At 38.9% G+C, this 23,599-nt stretch overlaps 1 protein-coding gene across 2 annotated transcripts in view; it reads right to left on the bottom strand.

The window, feature by feature from the left end:
* PLCH1 (phospholipase C, eta 1) overlaps window positions 1-23,599 on the bottom strand; it is a 97,092-nt gene that overhangs the window by 5,247 nt on the left and 68,246 nt on the right. The window contains exons 11-20 of one of the 2 annotated variants that reach the window (XM_012642869.1): window positions 19,913-19,984; window positions 16,442-16,533; window positions 12,884-12,981; window positions 9,893-10,072; window positions 9,696-9,803; window positions 8,599-8,723; window positions 4,323-4,407; window positions 2,321-2,467; window positions 1,663-1,742; window positions 34-93 (exon numbers count right to left, since the gene is read on the bottom strand). In XM_012642869.1, coding sequence (XP_012498323.1) covers window positions 34-93; window positions 1,663-1,742; window positions 2,321-2,467; window positions 4,323-4,407; window positions 8,599-8,723; window positions 9,696-9,803; window positions 9,893-10,072; window positions 12,884-12,981; window positions 16,442-16,533; window positions 19,913-19,984 — 1,047 coding nt within the window. The remainder of the gene's footprint in view (window positions 1-33; window positions 94-1,662; window positions 1,743-2,320; window positions 2,468-4,322; window positions 4,408-8,598; window positions 8,724-9,695; window positions 9,804-9,892; window positions 10,073-12,883; window positions 12,982-16,441; window positions 16,534-19,912; window positions 19,985-23,599) is intronic. The other variant, XM_012642870.1, reaches the window with a different exon arrangement.

Below are 23,599 nucleotides of genomic sequence, written 5' to 3'. Positions count from 1 at the left end.
CAGCAAGAACAAAGCACCATGCTGAGAAACTACCTTTGTAGCTCCTAGAAAGTGCAATATAGTATAACTGGGGTTGAGTATTAAAGGGCTCCACTGCGAGGGAAAAAACAAAAACACAACAAAACACAATTTGGGCTCATTAAAGAAGGTGGCATAAGTAAACATGAAAGAGAAAAATGCATGTATTCCTATAAACCCTTTCTCCTAGTTCTGATGACCTTTAGTCTTTTGCTCATTCATTGTTCAACCAAGATCACCACATTGTGGTATTTGCATCCCAACCTGAACACACCTTCGCAGTAATAAGTATTATGACTCACGAAAGGACATTTATTTACAAGAGAGAAGTCCCACAGAACGCCTTCATATTTTAATTTATTTCTGATTCAAGTTTTAAACAAATTCTGAATTTTGTTGTTTCCCTCAGCCATGATAAATGCTAGAGTACTACATAGTTAACCTGGGATTCCTAGAATTCAAGAATCATTTTTGAATCATTTACATCTGTGTCTATTTAGGCCAAAGGAAAGATCCCAACTAGTAACATGAACAGAAATTCAGGACTAAACATAAAAAGTTACTGTATGAAACTTCACTGGTTTTAGAAATTAGGACTCTCAGCCCCACCTCTGCTGCTGGTGTGAGGATAAACATAAACACACTGATTCAGGCTGACTTGGTTCATTCCTTACCAATTGGATTGTAATAATACTATTAATATTAGTCAACATTTTCAAGCATTTACTACGTACCTGGCAGATTTCTAAGTTTACAGATATATAAACTTACACACACACACACACAATGTATATATATATATATATATATATATTATGAGGTCGGTACTATTTTTATCCCACATTTACAGATGAGGAAGCTGAGGCACAGATAATAGGTACACCTGTAAAGGAGAAGCCCCAGGCTATACGTACTTTCTGGTAAAAAGCACTGGAAATTCCTAAGCCCTATTCAATGCTTTTACAGTCCCTCCAAATGATATCTGGTCCTGAAAATTCAAAGCAGTGGCCAAGTCCCCAGTTACTTGGCATGACCAGACAGCCTTATTGATTTTAAACGTCAGGTGAGTTCTACAATGAAGAGAATAGCATCAGGAGAAAACTAGAATACATTTTCTTGGTCTCTTTCTTTTTAGTCCTGTGAGTAAGTTTTAAAATTCATTCACAATTTTAGTTTTCAGTTAAAAACAGCAGCATCGAATGAATGCAGCCTGCCTAGAACTAGCTAGGACCACGGCCCAGTTAGCACAGAGAATTTATCAAACCTCCGAGACACTCCATTTCCCACTGCAGACAGCTTGGTCTTTTTAAGGACTAAAATAAAATTCAACATTTAACTGTATCTTCATTGTTTTAGCCAAACAAAGGATTGCCTGAAAGAATAATAGTTCTCTCAATTCTGACAAGCCCAGAGAGGGCCCCTGGGTGGAAGGGGTACGTACACACCCCAAAACGGTGGAATGAGCACAGGTGGATCGGGACATGACAGGGAGAGCAGACTGGGCTTCCTGGGCTTCCCTGCGTTCTTCTGTTAAAGAACAGTTTGTCAAAATGTACATTCCTTTTATGTCATTAGTAAATTAGTAGCTTTGTGGAGGACCATAGCATTGTTATATGTGAATTTAAGCCCTATGATCTTTCTCACCTTTCCATAGATTTCATTGATTGTTATGTGGACAAATATGGATGCTTCTGTCAGTCCTTCCAAATAGACATGCCGGTAGCCTAGTAAAAGTAAAGAAAGTCATTTCTTTTAAGTTGAACTTGCATTTGGTTTTCCTGTGAGCACAATGAAATTAAGTATCACTTGACTATAGTTCTTTGCATTTTATAAAACATATCAACAGTCACATTTATGATATGACATGTATTTTATATAAACATCACCTATGCTATGTTAGCCATGTATATCGTATGTCACATATCATATATTAAATTTTTTTTTTTTTTTTTTGAGACAGAGTCTTGCTCTGTTGCCTGAGCTAGGGTGCAGTGGTGTCATCATAGCTCACTGCAATCTCAAACTCCAGGGCTCAAGTTATCCTCCTGCCTAAACTTCCCAAGCAGCTGGGACTACAAGTCCACACCACCATGCCCAGCTGATTTTTCTATTTTTAGTAGAGACAGGGTCTTGCTCTTGCTCGGGCTGGTCTTGAATTCCTGGCCTCAAGTGATCCTCCCTCCTTAGCCTCTAGACTGTTAGAATTATAGGTGTGAGCCACTGTGCCTGGCCCCTCATATATTAAATCTTACAAAGAAGAAGAAATGGTCAGTCTAGAGACAAAACACCAGTTCATACCTACCAGGCACTAAGCTGCTGAAGGTCACAGTTCTTTGTCCAACGAAGTCTCGTCCAATAGGATCATGATCCCACACAAGGAATCGAACCAAAGCTATTTCTGGCATGTGTACTGTAAATGTCAGAGTTTCTTCCCACACAGGGTTAAATCCTTGGAGAAACAGGAAGAGAAAAATCAGAAAAATAAAGGACTTGGCTGAAAATGAATCAGCAGCAACATCTGCAAAGCAGACAGTGAAAATTGCTTGCAATGGTTATTAAAGTCGTAAAGACGACTGAGCCACTCCAGGATGTCTTACTGGAATAAAGCCTCAGAATTTACCCCCTTGCTTGAAAATAATTGCAAGAAAATTGCCTGTAAATTATCACATCCATTCTACTAATCTTTGGCGCCCAATTGTATTGTAGAGAAAGCTCTTTAACATTCAGAATGGTTCCATAAGTTCAAAGATTATCTACAGTAGTGATGTAAGAATGATATTTTAGCAAAAACAATAAAGAAGGATACCCCCACCATAGAATTATGCTTCTCATGCACCAAAGATTCTGCTGCTGTAATAATCACCAACAACCATTTTATAAGGTGATTTTCAGGTTTTGACACCATTGTACATAGATCATCCTATTTAATTCTTATATTAATAGCAATCCTCTAAGAGAGGAAGGGCAGGGTTTTTATTTTCTTCTAACTAAAAAAATATATATTACTGACTTTCAAAATATATAACTTTAAACATTATATAAGTAACACACGCTCATTTTTTTAAAAGTAGGAAATATTAGTTTTTATAGCTCATCTTTTGGTAGAGAAAATTGATGTTGATATTATAGAAAATAAAGTGGCTAAGGTGACACAGGGCCTTATGGTTAGTGGTAGGGCCAAATCGGACTGTGCACCATTGATTCCCAGTGGCTTCTTCTGAAGCAAGACTTTACTACATGAATGATGATAGATTTTCATAGCTACTGAAAATAAGTAGAAAAGGTATATAATTTAACTCGAATACTGAAAGACAAAAGTACATTAACTTTATTTTTAAATTCTCTGAGATAAAATATAAAACTCGTAACAATTCAACAATTCATTTTTGCCTTTCTAAAAAATGAAAATAGGTTTTATTAAACATATGTATTTAGGAGGTCTCAACCACTTAACCCTATAAAAGTCGCAAGCTAATGAAATAAGATGCTACTCCTGAACGAGAGGATCTCTTTGTTGACTTAGTGATGACCTCTCAGTTACTTCCGAGATCAAAAAAAGAAAGAATAATCTATTGAGCACTGGTGGGAAAATGCAACACAAGAAGGCTGCTTTCTTTAAGCACGAGGCTTCCTAAGTAATAAATGTGCCCTACTCTGGAACTCTGACATGCCCTCAAGGTGTCCCTTTGAATCCCTAATTTCTCACATATTTTGATGATTGTCATTTAAATTTATTTTAGAGTATTATTGATTAGCGATTGAGAAAAATAAGTATGCAATAATGTTTGTCAAGAGTACAAACAGACAAATTTCGGAAGATTACAAAGAAAAGGACATAAGACTTGGGTAAAGAAAGCTTTCTTTATATTATGGCCAAAATATCAGAAGAACGCTGCCCCTTCATCACATGCACATAATTCAAGAAGTAAACCTGCCTGACCACACTGTGCTTGCCTTTAGAGTTTTATACACTGCAGAAAAAATGAGAAATTATTAAGAGGCATTTTCCTAAGTAAATTTTAACCCAGTTCTTGAAAATATCATTCATTCTTTTCACTAGAAAGAGTTTTTGCTTCAAAAGCAAAAGTCTAGAGAGCCTAGATTATGACATTATCAAAACATACTGTGCATCAATCACACAGTTACTTAGTTTTATTTGTTCAAAAGATCTTAATATAAACTCAAATGGCAGCTATGGATTTTAGAGATTTGTTCCTCTTCTACATATATACATTTTTCTTTTTCAATGCAAATTCTATTTCTAGAACATCCTCATTAAAGACAAACACAATGTATCATCTTACCATTGTCATCCACCACACGGGTTTGATCTTTACAACAATCTACTGGCAATCCGATAATTTCAACTTCAACAAAAGGATCAATGATCTATATAAACAAAGAGAAAGTATTATTATAAATGATACATTTCTACACATGTTAATTAATTTGAGAATATTGGCCAAAATGTCTACATTTCAAGAGCAACCAATTTTACTAAGTGCTTACTAAGAAAGAAGAATGTTACTAGGTGTAGCAGATTCAGATATAAGACAGCAATAAAAGAAATTAAATTCTTGTTTGCCAATATCTCCTAATGCTACATAAACTTTACCCAGTGAAACTATTAACACAATTTCAGTTCAGGGCACATACCCAACAGAAATGAGAGATTTTGCCCATGTTGAAATGCTCAAAGCAGCTGTATTCATAATAGTCAAACACTGGAAACAATGTAAATGCCTGTCATGAGTAGGATGGATAAACTGTGGACTATGCATTTAATGAACACTACACAACAATGAAAACATAAAAAAGTTCTGCTACATAGACATATGTTGAGCAAGCCAGACATAAAAGAGTACCTACCATAAGAGTCCATTTATATAAAGTTTGGGAATCGACAGAATTTGTCTGTTGTGATAGGAACTGGTATGGCGGGGGGTGGGAGGTGTAGATATTGATGGGAGGGTGGACAGGAACCTTATAGGGATTCTGGATATGCTCTGTCTTGATCTGGGTGGCATAATAATTAATCAAGCTATCCATGTTCAATTTGTGTACTTTAATGTAGCTGATTATGTATCATAATGTAAATTTAAAAGTACTAAAAGGTAAAATATTAAAAAATAAAAGAAAAAAATATATGAGTGTTTAGTCTTCCCCTGCTCCCATTCCCTCTCTTCCAGGGGGAGGGATTATGCTTTGTTGGTCATCTGCAAAATTTCTTTTGTGGCACAAGTTCTGGGTGATGGGCAATGAAGGAATAAAAACCTAAAGAGCCAGAAAGAGCTAATCTAAGAAAGTCTGAAGGGGACAGAGGTAGGAAGGCTGGGAAAACATATTTTTAGGAACTCAGAGTGAGGAAAACATAGAGTTGTGGGGGTAGGGCCAGGAAATAAGAACCAGAGAGGGATGATGGAAAACCACGTTAAGATGATTAGAAGGATATACATATTATTTATTTAGCAAACAAACATAGTTAGAGTTCACTCATTTTCAATTAATGATTTTATGCTCACACATATTCGTATGTCACAATTTGTTTTTTAAAAATATTTTGATAAATGAATTTCAATATAATTGTTTCCTGTGTTACCCTATCTATTTTTTATGAATTTAAAGACATTTTGAGAAGGGGTCCATTGGCTTCGCCAGATACCAAAGTGTTTCATGACTCAAAAAACATTAAAATCTTCTGATAGAACCTTGTAAGCCACAATAGAGATGTTACATTTTTTTAATTACAAAAGAAAGACATTCCTTATGCATTTAAAAATTAATTCCATAGGCCATGTATTAATTACAAAGATAAAGAGATACCTATACTATGAAAAATGTTTGGAAGACACCCCCTTATCCAAGTAACATTTTCGATTATGGGATAAACTGACATCATGCAATTCCTGACGTGATGCACTGAGAAGGATACATTTCCCACGTATTATTCCTGCCAATATGTTTATTCTGACTCTAATCGTGAAGAAAGAATCAGGTAAATTCAAATTGAAGAATATTCTGAAAACAACTGGTTTGGACTCTTAAAAAAGTCCATGTCATGAAACAAAACAAAAAGGAAAAAGAATTGTCCTAGATTTTAAAAGACTAAAGAGAAATGACAACTAAAAGCAGTATGTGATCATGATTGGATCCTGAATGCAAGAAGAAGAAAAGGAAAGATGTAAGGACGATTTGGGGCCAACTAGGAAAAATTAAATATGTATTTTATATTAGATAATATTACTGTACCAATGTTAAATTTCTTGTGCAATGATTGCATTGGGGTTATACAGAAAAACACCCATGTTCTTATGAGCAAAATGCAGAGGTATTTAGGGATTATGTGTCATGATGTCAACAACTTACTCTCAAGGGACTCTGCAAAGAAAAGCAAATACATATATGTACACATACACACACATATACACAGGAGAAAGAGGGAAAGCAAGGGTTACAAAATTTAATAATTGAATTGGTTAATCCAGATGATTTATTTTATTATTCTTACAACTTTTCTGAAGTTTAAAACTTTTTTTGGAGACAGAGTCTCACTCTGTTGACCAGGCCAGAGTGCAGAGGTGTCATCATAGCTCACTGCAACCCCAAACTCCTGGTCTCAAGCGATCCTCCTGCCTCAGCCTCCTGAGTAGCTGGGACTACAGGCACACACCACCATGCCTGGCTAATTTTTCTAGTTTTAGTGTAGATGGGAGTCTCACTCCTGCTCAGGCTGGTTTTGAACTCCTGGGCTCAAGCAATCCTCCCGTCGCAGCCTCCCAGAGTGCTAGGATTACTGGTGTGAACCATTGCATCCGGCCTGAAGTTTAAAGCTTTTTAAAATAAAAAGTTTGGGAGAATATATAGGAAGGGAGTCTTCCTTTCTACAGACAAAAAAGAAAAGAAAGGAAAGAAGAAGGAAGGATAAATTTTCTGGTACTACCAGTGAATTACTCTTGCTGCTGAGAACAGGACGCAGGGGTAAGAAGGGCAGCAGGGAGAGCAGCCAGCTGCGGGCTCCTGCAGCAGAACTGACAAGAGACAATGTCATTTGGATCAGTCTGGTGGCTGTAGAGATGGAAGAATGGTCCCACCTGACGCTCCTACCCTCTGAGAAGTAGGACATTATAGCCTCTGCTGAAGATGATGAGGACAGAGAGAAGATTGGAAACAGCCGCTGTGGAAAATGGGACTGAGCGCTAAGGTGAGGCTGGAATGGCAGCACAGAACCACAGGTTGGCTGATATCTGAGATGAAGAGTTTATGGTGGTAGCCACTTCAGAGCTTTGTGGTCTCCTCCAACAAGATCCAGAAATAATAGTTGAACAGGTGGGAGTGGTAAAGAGGCTGAGAGGAAGGACATGAGCACAGGAGGGGCTGATAGGGAGGGAGATAACAAAGGCCAAGGCCAGGCTCCCTGGCTCACACCTGTAATGCCAGCACTTTGGGAGGCAGAGGTGGGAGAATTGCTTGAGGCCAGAGGTTTGAGACCAGTCTCAGCAATGTGGCGAGACCCTGTCTCTACAAAAAACAAAAGAATTAGTGGGGCATGGCCCAGCTACTCAGGAGGCTGAGGCAGGAGGATTGCTTGAGCACAGGAGTTTGAGATGCAGTGAGCTATGATGATGCCAGGGCACTGCACCCTGGGCAACAAAGCAAGACCCTGTCTCCAATCAATCAACCAATCAACCAATAAAACAAAAAAAAAGAAGACAAGAAGGCCAAGACCAGGCTTAATGAAAATTATGGAATAAAAACCCTGGAAAGAAAGGAGACCGTGGTCACAGAGGGAGATATTTTCAATGCATGCTGCAGAGGCACAGCAGGTGATAACAGGAATCAGCACATGGCCAGGCCTGCAGCAGGGATGAGCATTGGCGGAGAGAAGGAATGTGGATGGAAGATTAAGACATACTCTTAGGCAATGTTTCTACTACTAATAAAATTGATCTTTGCACCCCAATTTCAATATTGCCAGCATCAGCCTTGAAATGTAAATTAAATTGTGTGCACTCACACCTCCAAGACAGAAAATGCACTGAAGTCCATCAGGAACTGTGTGTGATTTGCCAATAAATCAGTTAACGTCTGATGAGCTAAGATCAGTGCTCATATATGAACACACATACAGACACACACAGCCCTGAAGACATTCAGGTAAAAAGCAAACACAATAAAATAATCCCTTAGACCAGTGGTCCCCAGCCTTTTTGACACCAGGAACCAGTTTCGTGTAAGACAGTTTTTCCATGGACCGGGGCTGGGGAGCAGGGTGTTGCCGCTTTGGCTCCACCTCAGATCATCAGGCGTGGGATACTCATGGGGAGCACGCAACCTGGATCCCTCGTATGCGCAGTTTACAGTGGGGTTCATGCTCCTGTCAGGGTCTGATGCCTCCACTGACCTGACGGGGTCGGGGCTCCAGCAGGGATGCAGCGATGGGGAGCGGCTGTGGGTGCAGGTGGGGCTCTACTCTTGCTCGCCCGCCCCTCACCTCCTGCTGTGCGGCCTGGCTCTTGGTGGGCCATAGACGGGTGGGAGTTGAGGACCACAGCCTTAGACACACAGTCATATACAGCTTACCTCACCCCTGTCTCCAAGCATGGAGTCTGGAGGTTTGGGGAGTTGCTGTCCACTGATCACTTTCAGAATGAGCTGCTTCTTGGGGTTGGCAGGAAGTGGATCACCAGAGAAAGGATTGAAAGTACCTAGGCCAAATAAAGCAGAGGTTGGTAACATGGGAAGAAAACACACACACACACACACACACACACACACACACACACACACAGCTTAAGCTTGCAAAACAAAGAAACGACAAATGCTGAATCACTACAGCATTTCTCAGAGCAAAGAAACTATCACATCACTATCAGCGTGGCTTCGTTAGAATCCACGCTCCCAAAGGCCAGAGGAATGGGCCAATTTAAAACAAGTGTCTGCAATACAATGATCAACTGTGACATAGGGGAAGAGGTGCATTTTATTTGAACACCAATAGTAAAAAAGAAGAGCAGATTCATATAACTTTCTAATCTAAACTACCTCAGGTATAGAGTAACAAACAGCAGAGCAAGAATACATGCAAAGCATAAAATCCTAAAAACATCTATCGACACTTTCTTTTACCTGAATTGTTATAAATCTATTTTGGAAATTAAAAAAAAATTATAATGAGCAGAACCAAAAGAAAGTGTTGTTTGATCTAACATTGTTTTATCTTTTCTTTTTTGTTAACACTGTTTTGTAATTGGACTACACTGACTAAAAGAGCTTGATTCAGGTAGAATTTAATTTTGCCAGCAGGTCTCAGACTCGCACTCCCTAAGATAATTCCTCAAAGATAGGGCAAGGCCCTTTGAAGACAGTCCAATTTATAAGTAATGTCCAATGAATATCATGCTGGGACACTGGATTTCAGATGACAACTCATTGCTGTGATGTCCCTCTTGATATGCATAACCTCTTGAGGTAACATTCTACACATCATGTCACCCAAATATTAAACAGTTGTGACAAAAATTCTCATTTACATTCAAACACCTTAACCTAGGTTTTTAAAAAAGATGACATTTTTAAAAATGTTATGTTGCAAAACACTAGGATATCACATCTTCTAAAGAGCTTCTTTAATAGAGGTCACCTGTATTCAGAGATACGTCTATGAAATTAATGCACACCTTTGCACATTTGCTGGGGTTTAAGGACGTAGCCACAATTGCCATTTGTCTTGAATTTGGCTCGATTTAACTGCATCATTCGGCCTTCAGACTGATAGTTCAGTGCCACTGTGCAAGTTGAAAGTTTGAGAGAATTAGGCAAGACAGCAGGGTACTCAGAACATACAAAGAACTGCTCTGTCCCGAGGTATACGCACCTAGTTGACAACCTGTGTTCCAGTAGGGCAGAGGGTTGAAGTTACTGGAATCGATGCGGTAGGCAGAGGGGTAAATCCTTGTGAGCTGCTTTTGGTTATAAATCATGAACTGTTCTGATTTCTGCTGAACCACCTGATGTGCTCTTGTTTCACTGAATGATAACACGTTCCCTGTGGTTCCTGGCAGTTTTTAATAAAGAAAAAAGGAAAGTGAGAACTATAGCTAAGAAAACGCCACTCACAAAAGACCTTATAATAATGTCAGATTATGCCAATAGTAAAAAGCAGAGTGAAAGAGTAGATACAACCAAAGTAGAGGCAGCTCCTGACCGGGAAAGACCCATAAACTCCATTCTTAGGACTCTTTTGCCGTTATGAGGCTAAATCAGAGTTGTGCATCTTGTTAAGGTAGCTGTGTATTTCTGGTTCCCATGTTCTCACAAGAATTCAATCACCCCACTAATTTATGTCTATCTGACTAGCATAAACAGGGCAGGTAGGTGCATAACTACCTGGTGCATAGTTTCTAGGTGCATAACTCAAACAGAATATCTTTGCCAAAGATATCAACAACCACAGATAAATAAAACTATCTATATAACTTATTCCTGATAATGGGAAGACATTTATTGAAGGCATTCATCTAAAAGGCACATATATGAAACACATATTAACATGTTAATTCAGGATCCAAGAAAATAAAGGAAAAAGACCAATTAGAAAAAAGAAAAATTGAGTTTTAAAGTTGATTTGAATAGAATTATGGATCAAAATCTTTTTGGGAGAAAGGAATAATAATGGAGAAAAAGTTCAAAAAAGCATTATAGAGAAATGAAAGTTTCATAAGAGAGGACAACCACCCAGCTAGCCAGGCACAGAAACGATGGAAAAAAATGAAGGGAGGTAAAAGCCCACAAAACCTGTACTAATGCTTCTGCTCAGATGATCACCAGGAGGGGTCAATCTCGAACCATAGAAGCTGTGGGAGTTATGATGGATTGAGCCTCCAAACACTGGATATTCCACCCTTGTCTCCCAAACCCACCTTTTATACCGTATCTACAAGACCCTTCCCACACCCACTCCTTCACCAAACATCCACACCCTAACCCCAAAACAACCACCTCTATGTCTTCTGGACCTGCTGGGAAAGGCCAGGCTAGATAAAGGCCCAAACTTGTCCAGAGCTTCATTCTCATTCCAAATCTAACAAGCCAGGGTGTTTGAACCCAGATTGAGAGATATGGTCCATGAAACCGAAAGTTGAACTATAGCCTTGCTGAGCCAAGTGGGCCTGAATCATATCTAGATGGCATATTTATCAGCACACACAGTCTCCCAGGGCCCCTGCTGTCCTGAGGGTCATATACCCCTACATGTTAGATGCTGGCCAACTGACAATGACACTCCAGAGTTGGAACTTCGAACAGTCATAAATACAAGTAATGACAAAGAAATTAGAGAATTATAGTTTTCAATCTGATGATTTCTCTAATATAGACCCTTTCCTTAACGATATATATTCATAAATATTTTATTGACATAACTTATTAACACAGTTTACATATCTGAAGCATACTAAAATTGAACTTATTTGCAGATTTTGATGAAGAAGACCTTTGAAATGACGGAAGAAAATGTTTTTGACAAGCCTAATCCAGATGGAGTATCACTGTAATTAATACCACTGTTTTTTCTGTCTCTCCACATAAACATGCATACCCCAGTATCATTAAGATGACCTTGCTAATTAGGCACGTATCAATTAGTAAATTAACAGAGTTGAGTTGCTTTGCATTAGGGTAAGCCATGCATTCATTACCTAGTTCTCATTTTGTGGCTGGAAAAAAAAAAAAAGCAACCAGAAAACAAAGAGACAAAAACAGCGGAAGTTCAAGAGCTAGATAGTACTCAAGCTTAACTTGCATTAAGCTAATAGGATTATGGTTTCCAAAGGCGTTTATTGGAAATTTTTATTTGCTAAACCAAATATGCCTTTAACTTTATTCAACAACTCCCCGAGTTCATTTCTGAGCTGTGAGCAATTATTATAAGACTGTGTTGCCCACTTGCTGAGAATCCTACAGGTTTCTCACACTCTCACACGTGAAATTAATTTACATCTCGTATAATTTTCACAATTTGAAGGATTCAACACCAAAAAGAAGAAATCTTTCTGCAAATAGAAAAAGATACACTTGTGGAATGGAGGCGGGGAGTGGGGGAAGATCTGAGGGAAGAATCCTGGAGGTGTGTGAGGACATAGACAATACTTGCTGAGAAAATTGGAGGTTATGATTTACATTTCAGTTCCACTAAAATTAAAATTAGATGAAAAGCCACATGACAGTGGGTTATTTTTCTAAGCATTCAACAACTAAATGAAATAGAAGATAAAGGGAAAAAGAGCAACTAGCAGGAAAGTCAAGGGTAAGAATAGTTGCAACTAGAATTTCTCAGCTCAATGTGGCAACCGATAGGTGAAAAACAGTGAAAGAGTCAATGCTACTGAGATTTCTGCTCTTTTTGTTAAAACTTCCATCTGGATTTAGCTATTTTCATCAAAGTCATAACTTCCAATGAGAAAACAGAAGGCTTTTCAAGATGTAATTTTAGCTGATTAATTTCTTCTTTCATTCATTCACTTTTGGGATAGCCATCTGAAAGCTGGTCCTCAAGCCAGGCTAGGTCTCCACAGGTCAAGCTTTGGAAGAAGACCTTGCTCTGATACATCTGTCTTTTTGTAATAATAAAGTCATCCTTGGCCCTGTGGGAAATTTCTCTGACCTCTAGTCAATCAGACAACCACAGTGATCAGTAGAGCCTCCATGTGAGCTCAGCATTATACTAGCAGCCAGTTTCCTGATGCCTAAATTGGTTTCTACATAGTCCCAGAAATGTGTGGTGATGATCGGATTAACAAAAGATTAATTAACAAAGAAAGGTCAAGAATGTTTATCCAGAGCTGAAGAAAAAACTCTCTGTCCTTACCATCATCCACAATGTCCTGGGCTGCCACGGAGTTTGTGTACACAACCAAATCAGAAAGTTCTCGGCACAGCTTCATGGTTTTCCTTCGGCGGCCCAACCTGTGAAGTACACACACAGGATTCATGACATTTTGGAGCTGAAAGAAGTTTGGGCTTTTGGTTACTCCACCTTCCCTATTTAAGACAATTACATAGGGAATATCTGCCCCAGGTCCTAAAGGAGCCAGGATTAGAACCTGTGTGATTCCTAGTTCCGAACTCTTACCACCACAAAATCCTGCTATAGTAGACATGCCCCCCAATGCCGCCCAATCCTCAATTGTAATTTCTAGAGTTTAAGTTACCCCTGAGTCAACTGTGGTCTGAAAATATTAAATGGGAAATTTCAGAAATAAACAACCTATAAGTTCCAAATTGTGCACCACTCTGAGTAGAGTGATAAAATCTCGTGCCGTCCGGCTCTGCCCCACCCAGGTCGTGAATCATCCCTTTTTCTGGCATGTTCATGCTGCGTGCTCTACCTGTCAGCTAGTCACTTGGTAGTGCGGTCTGGTTATCAGACTAACTGTGGAGGTGTCACAGTGCTTATGTTCAAGTAAACCCTTATCTTACTTAATAATGGCCACAAAGTGCAAAAGTAGTGATGTCGGTCCTTCGTATATGCCAAGGAGAAGCCATAAAGTGACTCCTTTAAGTGAAGAGGTAAAAGTTCTCAACTTAATAAGGAACGAAAAAATATATATAGGGTTTAGTACTGTCCATGGTTTCAGGCATCAGCTGGGCGTCTTGAAATGTATTCCTCAAGAGTAAAGGGGGGCTACTGTAATGTGGTTTTATTCACTGCTCTGCCAGGAATCACAGCCTCTTCTCATGCATTTGCAAGCTCTATTGTGAAGGGCTTGATTCCCACTGTTACCCAGCTAGGGACTAACACCAGAGTTTACCAGTGAACCTTTGCAGACAGGAGAGCCTAGACTAAAATGGTATAGAAACATTGCATTATAGGTCACAAGAATTATATACCTAAAGAGAAATATGTCAAATTTCCATAGTGATTATTGTTTAGAGGTGTAATTACAAGAGATTTTCATTTTCTTCTTGATATTTTTTCTATATTCTTTAACTTTCTTAAAACAAATATGCATTACTTTACGTAGTGCTTTTTTCTCTTACATGTTTTTTGAAGTCTCCCTCTCCTACAAACAACTCCTAGGATCTCCTCCACAATCTTACAAATTGTACCACTACTCTCTACTGCAGTAACGTCCTCCACAGGCTTTCACATTACCCTCACATACACTCTCGTCTTCTGTAGGGGAATATCTAACTATCAAAAACAATCCTCACTAAGGAAGGTATACAAATGGCCAATAAACACACGAAAATGTGATAAATATCGTTAGTCATTGGGGAAATGCAAATGAAATACCACTTCACACCCACTAGGATAGTTATAAGGAAAAAGGCAGACAATAACACGTGCTGACAAGGATAAGGAAAAATTGAAACCCTTATATATTTTGGAGGAATGTAAAATGATACAACTGCTTTGGAAAATAGTTTTGGCAGTTCCTAAAAAACTTAAAAAGTTACCCTATTACACAGCAACTCCATTTCTAGGAACAGCCCAAGAGAAATAAACACATATGTCCACATAAAAACTTGTACATGAATGTTCATAGCAGTATTATTCATAACAGCCAAAACGTGAAAACAACCTAAATGTCCTTTAACTCATGAATGAATAAGTAAGATGCAGTATCTCCATAAAACAGAATATTATTCTGCAATAAAAAGGAAAGAAGTACTTGTAAATGGTACAACATGGATGAATCTTGAAAACATTATACCAAGTAAAAGAAGCCAAGTGCAAAAGCCCAAATATTGTATGATTCTATTTATATACAACGTACAGAAAAGGCGATAAAAAGTAAATTAGTGGCTGCCAGAGGATGAGGGAGAAGTGAGCTGGGAGTGAATATTAACGAGTAAAGAGCTCCTTTTGGGGGTGGTGAAAATGTTCTGGAATTAGATAGTGGTGATATAGATTTATTTACTCAACAAATATTTATTGCACACCTACTGGAGATAAAACAGGGAACAAATCAGACAAATATACCTGCCCTAATGGTACTTACATACATTCAATTAAAAAAAATAAGAATAAAATGCTCTAATAGTTCATTTTGCCAAGAATGGAGGCATGAACATAGACAGGTATAAAAATGAATGGAGAGAAAGAATACATGTTCCTCCTTTTCAGGAAATTCTATAACCACTGGTGAAAATCTGGTTTTGTGAAGGCTAATGATTATAAATCAGTGTGAAGCCATACCTAGAAATTATAAGTAAAACTGTAAGACACTCCATGACATGGAGAAATTCAACATTAAGTTATCTCTTTTTAATTCTCATCCTGGAGGTGGATTAGGATACTGAAGTCCCAAAATGGCACCATCAGATATGCTCAGGCCATCGTTACTATCACAGGAAAATCTATAATTGACAGGAGAGTGGCATGCAACACGATTTCATGTGATGCCCGTAGCAATGTCTCATTTGTACACATTAAGATCATTGTGGCTTTCCTCAGACACTGCCCTTTCCCTGGCCATACATTTCAGAGTTAAGCCTCTCTCCAACTTATATTTGAGAACATTCACAGCAGAAGTCTCCCAGAAGGTGATCCTGTTTCTCTTTTATCCTTTACTGTAACTACCTATTCAATTTTCTGTTCCCTGAGTGTGGGGACCACATATACCTCCTCTGCCTTTATTAATTAGCTATTATTTTATATATATGTATTCTGTTGGAGCTCAAATATAAAATATGTTTCTTGTTTCATCTTTCAATACAGGCACAGGTGCATGTGTATGCATCCATATCTATCTATCTGTAATATAATTTACATTTCTTTGTGAGACTTATGGTATAAATAAACTGCCAGAAAATCTTACATCAGATCATTTGTCACAATTTAGGTTCTGAAAATATAGTCATGTTACTCATCACAAATATTATTGGCAATAATAAAGCAAACAGTAGCCAATATTTCAGGGCACTTGTTTAATGGGGCCAGGGCTTAGGAAGCAAATTGGTGTAATTCCTTTAATCCTTACAGTGACCCTAAGGGATCGATCTAAATGTGGAGCCTAACTTGTCCCATGTTAAAGTTGATTGGTGGAGAAACAAGAATTTGAAGTCTGGCTGGTTTCAAATCCCTGGCTCCTGACGTGTGCCGAGCATCTATCTTCCCCCTCAGTCTCCTGCGATAGCCCTCTGACTGGTTTGTGTGGCCCCCTCCCTCTTCTCTGAAGATACCTCTTCCTTGACCACTGTGACAACTAGCATTTATGAGGAGCTTGTGCTGTGCCAGGCACAGTGCTAAGTTCCCTCACGTAGCCATCTCATATCCAGTTGATCTTCACAAGTCCCACACTGCACTGAGCACTTTACCTTGCAAGCCAATTCTCTAGACACGAGCGAGTGAAACAGCCAAGCTAGCAGGGATAGAGAGGCCCCAGGAGTCTGAGCAGGAAACCTGGAGACGCTTTCCTACCTGTACAGCTGGCCACACTCCTTGCCAGGATTCTGCTGTGTATCCTCCTCATCATCAGTACTGTACGATTTAGACCGTGATTTTGTGGTTTTCTGCCAGAAAAATCGTAGTAAACTTAACAAACTCACTGCATCGGGTGTGTTTACAACATACAGAGAACAGACTGGGTTTTAAAATGCACACACATGCAAGCACAACAACTTGGAGGGGAAAAAATGACCAAGTATTACAGTTTGCTTTACCATTAGTAACAACCATGTCCAAGGCCATAATTATATTAAAATATTAGTGCAAAATTGAGGGTTTCCTGCTCAGAAACTGACTTCTAAGCCAAAAAATATTGAGGTATTGAGAGACTTTATTAGTCGTGAATTTGAAGGTCTCTACCAGGGGTAGGGTCAAAGCTACAGTACCTATTTAAATGACTATAAGGGGAAAAATATCCTTTTGTAAAGTAAGCTCACTATTGATTAATGAATTATAAAAGGCAGATTTGGTTTTTTCAAAAAGGACATGTAGTAGCTTTTAAAAAATGAATAACTAGCTGGGTATGGTAGCTCACACCTGTAATCCTAGCACTTTGGGAGGCTGAGGTGGGAGGATCGCTTGAGCCCCCAGAAGCTCAAGAACAGCCTGGGCAATAGCAAGACCCCATCTCTACAAAAACTTTTAAAAATTAGCTGGGTGTGGTAGTGTGTGCCTGTGGCCCAGCTATTCAGAGGCTGAGGCAGGAGGACTGCTTGAGCCCAGGAGTTGAAGGCTGCAGTGAGCTATGATGATGCCACTATACTCTAGACTGGGCAATAGAGCAAGACCCTGTCTCAAAAGAATAACTACCATGCCTGACTTTGATCAGTATGTACTCAAATGATCATCTAAATCAAACTGCCTTTTTGAGATTTTGACCCATTTTCATTTTTAGCAGCAGAATAAAAATTGCTACCCACAGGATACAGGCTGAAAGCCTCCAGAACTAAACTGGTATCTTCTGGACAGAGTAGCTGTTTGACACAAAAGCTTTTTGGAATGATGTGGTTTCACCCCCACCAATTTGGAGATAGCCCCAATATTGAGGCAACACATAGCCTATATAAATGATGGGCAGGGACCACATTAACAGTTGCAGAAAAACTTGCCATTAAAAATATAGCTTCTGTAAGCAAAGGTAAGACACTTAGAGTACCCTCGACATCTGGGGAGATGGCTTAGAAAGGGAAAGGGAACTCTATCCCCAGATTACCGCAGGACCAAGTCTCCTTCCAGATTTCCTTACATTCAACAAATTAAAAAAAAAAAAAAAAAGAACAAGCTACACTGTTGGCACAAACACACTCAACTTTCTACTGCACTGACAATGAGGTACCAGTTTGGTTTGGAACCTTTTCAGCTACAACTTTGACCCTGCCCCTCACAGGATGTTATTTATGCCTGAGAACCTCAGTACGCATGGTAGGGGAGCCCTGCCTTCTGATGAGCTCACGTTCCAGCCCACCCTTTCACCGAGCTGGTAAATTGGTTGACCTCTCTAGCGTCTTACTGTGTTTTTAGAAAGGGTATGGCAATAATATCTATTTCAAAGTATTATTGTTGTAATGATTAAATGAAATGGCATAGAAAGTCATTCTGTAAGCTATATACATTAATTTTAAATTCAAAATATGGTTGATATTTATAAAAATAATCTACAAATAGTCTCATGGACAGCTATTATTCTTATGCCTTGAAGCATCATAAATTCTAATTCTATAGTAGCTGAAGTACTTCCTAAAACATTTACTTTGAAAAATAATTTTAATTTTAATGAGAAGCTGTAATACAGAAATGAAACATTATCTAATTCCACATGTAGTTAATAATTTGAGTTATATAATAATAAATTTATCTTTTTAAAATGCATTTATTATAAAATGCCAAAAGTAGAAATAAGAAATGAATCACCAATGATATATAACATTCAGAGAAATATTTTCTGTACATACAGTTTTGATACATCTTAGCATACCATATAATCCAATTTTTATCTTACTTTTTTCATTTAATGAAAAAAGTTTTGCATGTTGAGCTCTTCAGAGTGATCATCTTTTAATGGCTGCATACTTGTCCACTATGTGAATGAATCACAGTATACTTATGGGTGAACATTTTGGTTGTTTTTAATTTTTTGTTATAATGACTAATTTGCCCAGCCTATTAATAAATTATCGCATTGACAGGCAGGAAATTCCAGATAAGACATTCCTTAAAGTAGAAATGGTCTTATAGAAACCTCATGCATAATGTATTAATAAAGTTCACCATCTAATAATGCATATCTTTCTTGCATATCATTTTTTACCTTTTTATTGAAGTGTAATATACATTTAGAAAAGTACATCAGTGACGACTTTTCACAAAGTGAAATCACCCAAGTGAGACAATGGAATATTATCTGCCTCCCACCAGAAGCTTTCTGATCGTCCCATTCAGTCATTACTTTCTCTCCAAAGGTAACAACTATTCTGATTTCTACCTTAAAGGGTCTTTTGCCTGGTTTTGAACTTCATATAAATGGAATCAAACTGTACTCTCTTGGGTCTGGCTTATTTTGCTCAACATCATGTTTATAAAGACCATATTATTGCATAGAGCCATAATTTTGTCATGTTCATGGCTAAGTTTTCTCTATGAGAATATACTACAATTTTTATTCATTCTATTGTTGATGGATATTTGAACTGTTTTACTGTTTTCTTATTTGTACTATTACAAATAATGTCACTACAAATATTGTTGTTTCTGTCTTTTGACATATACGTAAAGGGACTGCTTTGTCGTAGTGACAGGCAGCTTTAGCAGGTACTGTGAAACATTAATCACACAAATGTACATACCTACAAGCCGTACAGAGAGCTCAAGTTGTTCAACATCCTCACTAACACTTCGTAATTGCCATCTTTTGTGTGTGTGCTGGGTGTATATGGAATCTGCTTGTCATTTTTATTTGTGTTTCCCAGATGACTGATAAAGGTGAGCCTCTTTTCCTTATTAGACACATGGATACCTTCCTTTGTGAAGTGCCTGTTTAAGTGATTTGCCCATTTTTAAAAAATTAGGTTCCTTTTTATTGATTTGTAGGAGCCATTTATATATTCAGGAAAGAATATATAATATACACATCCTTTTTAATAACATATCCATTATATGCTGAATATGTGCATTTAAAACATTAAATATACATTCTTTGGGATATGTTACTGGATATTCATATTTAAAATATTCTTTCTCAGTATGCAACTTGATTTTTGGTACTTCTGATGAATGGAAGTTCTTAAATTTTAAAGTACTTTAAGTATCAATCTTCTCCTTTCCTGGGGTCCTGTTTAAGAAATCTTCAGTTATTCCAAGGTCATGATGACATTCTCCTGTTATAATATCTTCCGGAATCTTTTTATATTAATTGAATTATGCATATTTATTATTCTTAATTCATACCTTATGTTTTCCAAAGTTGGTCATAAGGGATCGGCCATGCGATTTCTTCCCACTTTCCTTCACATCTGGATTCTGAGTAAATAAAGGTATAATGTAACTATTTTTTTCTTTGCTTTTGTTTTTTTCTTACTTCTAGGAGAATGGCAGGGAGACCTTCTCCTCTCTTCCATTTGCCTCTAGGTGGGAAGCAAACAGACCCTGCTCATTCCCTTCTGTTCCCCCCTCCACTATCACAAAGGTGGCTGCATCTGCCTCCAGAGAGGGACACATGGGCATGGAGAGGCGTGGGTGCCAACCAGGACACAGCAGCTGCCCACATGTTCCCAAAGCTGGAGTCAGGGGCTCTCAGCAATGCCCAGCTGTGCCAGCCCTCACAGTGCACAATGCAGGAGGTGTTCTTTTGAATGTCCTGAGTGGGGATAAATCATTTTCAGTTAAGAGTAGATTTAATTTTGGAAAATGACCAAAAGTCATTAAGAGCCAATTCTGTTGAATAAAGACAGTGATCATATTGACTGAACATTGCTTTGGAATTTTAAAACATTAAAAATAAATAAAATCCAAGCATATCTTTGAGGTGCTAAGATTGCCTTTGTTTGTTTGTTTATTTAAAGTAAACCACAGCAAAGCTTATTTGTTCATTGAAATAATTCCTTCTGTGGTGAGCACTGGAAAGAGCTATTATAACCTCTGAATTTTTCCTCATGTGGGTTAATTTTCCAGGTGAGAGATCCTAGGCCAGCAATCCTTGCAGGAGCCTATGTCTCGTTAGGGAACAGAAAGGCCCCCTACTAAGAGGGTTTAGACTCTTACCCAATTGTTATCTCTAAAAATATATCAGGTGGTTCACTGCTGATGACGTGGTATAAAAAGACCAGCAGACCCTACCTGCCCAGGATTCCAGCTAAACAGAGAAGAAACAGAGATAACCACACAAATGGAATAAATGTGGGTGAGCAAAACCACTTAAAACTAACAGGTTGGGAAGGGCATCTGCACATATCCACAGACACTAATCAAAGAAGCAATTAGAGGTGAGAAGAGGATAGGAGGAGTCCAAGAATTGGTTGGAGAAAGAGCAATTCAAAAACACTGGAGGGTAGGAGTGAGGGCTTTACAGGGGGACGTTGGTTAACTGTTGACTGGTTCATGTACGTGCACACCAGTCAACAGTTAACTAACATGTACGCTCATTGTCTTTGAAGGCCTAGTAAAGCTGATCACTAACTATCAAAAACTCTGGAATTAGGAAGGTAGCTAGATACGGTCATAGAAGTATCTCTGTTAGGAGACCCAGTTCTGCCCCCAGGTAGCTACATATCCTTCGGCAAGCCCCTTCTCTTGGTCTTGGTTTTCTTATCCATGAAACAGACCAAGTAACCTGTGAGTTCCTTTCTACTCGTAATAGCCCATTTATTTATTTATTTATTTATTTTTTGAGGCAGAGTCTCACTCTTTTCCCCGGGCTAGAGTGAGTGCCGTGGTGTCAGCCTAGCTCACAGCAACCTCAAACTCCTGGGCTCAAGTGATCCTTCTGCCTCAGCCTCCCGAGTAGCTGGGATTACAGGCATGTGCCACCATGCCCGGCTAATTTTTTTTCTATATATTTTTAGTTGTCTGATTAATTTCTATTTTTTTTTTTTAGTAGAGACAGGGTCTCGCTCTTGCTCAGGCTGGTTTCGAACTCCTGAGCTCAAACAATCCGCCCGCCTCGGCCTCCCAGAGAGCTAGGATTACAGACGTGAGCCACCGCGCCCGGCCATAATAGCCCATTTATTGATAGGGGGACCATGTCATTTATTATCCATGACAGGAACATTCTAAGAATAAAATGGGGCACTTTTAATGTATTTATTAATAGTAGGTCCCTACTATACCCCAAGGATAATGCTAAGTGCATTGCATATATTTTCATTTAATATATACAACCATCCCTGGAGATAACTATGATTAAAATCCCAATTTCACAGAAAAGAAAAGCTGAAATATAGTGAAGTTAGATAATAGGTCCAAGTTACAAAGCCAATTGGTGATAAAACAGGGTTTCTGTCTAGCTCTAAGTCTTTCCTCTGGCTTCCTCCCCACCACCCAACTTCTTCCACCTCATTCCCCCTCTTTACACAGGATGTAGATATATCCACAACCATCTATCCCCATCTTCGACCTCTGCCTGAGCATCGGCACCACATCTTTCACCAAAATCATGGGTAAGACACTGCCCTAGGAACTTGGCATGTATACAAGGGTGACAGCAAACAAGCAAGATGCAGACTGTCCTTCCTGGGCTTGCAATCCAATGGTGGAGACAATCACGACATACTATCAGGGCACTGTGGGATGGTGCAGGGAGGCCACCTACCCAGACTTGAGGATTAAGGAGGACTGCAAGGGGACATGATGCAAAAGCTAACCGGAAGGCGAGTAGACGTTATCTATATGAAATGGAGAAGAGGAAGTGTGTCTTGTCCAAGAAAACAGCAAACACAAAGACCAGGTAGTAAGAGCATGGTACCTTCCAGGAAATGAAGAAAGTGGGAGTGTGTGTGTGTGTGTGTGTGTGTGTACTTATACACACGTGCACTGGGTAGCCCATCACCACTGGGGTCCAGGACACGAAGGGAGGATCTTCTGGGCTATTATCTCTGGATTTGAGCTTAATCTTCCAAACTATAAGGAGCCCTTGAATGGTTGAAAACAGAATGGCATGACCAGTTGCAGATTTCTGACCTGTCACGGTGGCAGTGGTATGAATGAGACACTGGAGCGGGCAGGGCCACTGAGAGCTGGAAAAGCCCAGTTCAGGACTTCTTATGGTTATCCAGACACTGGCAGTTCAGGTGTAGAGAAAAGGAGATTTATGAACTCTTAAGAACTCTTTCCTGTGTCGACTAAGTTCTTCCAGCTTGAAGGAGAATTTTATTATTTTTCTTCAGGGCTCTCCAGGAAAAAGCACAAGCGAAACAATCCTGCACTGCTGACTGACAGTCTAGGGAAGTAGAAGCTGAGAGATGTGTTGCCCTGGGCCACACTCGGCACATTCTCAGCTTTGGATCTAAACATACATACGTATCTGGCACGGATGGATTTGTCTCAACAGTAACTTGCCTCTACTTGCCCACTGAACCAAAACCGTATTTTAAAGACACAGCAGTGTTAAAATCCCTAACACTTTACAGCCCAGTTTCTTAAAGTCACAGGCTCCATTTATTTTATACTAATCTAATGCCTTCTCTCTGTCACCCAGATTTAAGGGAAAGGAAAAAATAATAAAAAGGCGGATGAGTTTTGCTGTATTACATCTCTGGAATTTGAAGTTTCCTTACCATTTTACCTGATGGGGAAATTGTCATTAGGATCTCTTCAATGAATAGCAAAAAAAGAGATGGGATTAATTTGTTTCTTCCAAAACATCCAAGACCCATGGTTGCCTTTGCCATTGGAAAGATCTAGGATGGGGCCAAGACTTCCCTAAACACATAAGGGGAAGTGACTGGCCCAGACTAGCCAATGAGAGTTCACTGACGAGAAGAAGCAGAATCAAGCTGGGCTAACCGAATGTGATCTTACAGGCATGTGTACAGTTGAAAATAAGCGATTGGAGGGGAGGAGAGTAAGAAGATTATTACTATTTATAAAAATTTTAAGGAAAACCCAAAACTATAAATGATAAATTATAAGGGCAGTGAT

Source organism: Propithecus coquereli, unplaced genomic scaffold, assembly GCF_000956105.1.
Source record: "Propithecus coquereli isolate 6110/MARCELLA unplaced genomic scaffold, Pcoq_1.0 Scaffold19, whole genome shotgun sequence".
NCBI lineage: Eukaryota > Metazoa > Chordata > Mammalia > Primates > Indriidae > Propithecus > Propithecus coquereli.
This window is presented reverse-complemented; position numbering and strand designations above follow the sequence as displayed.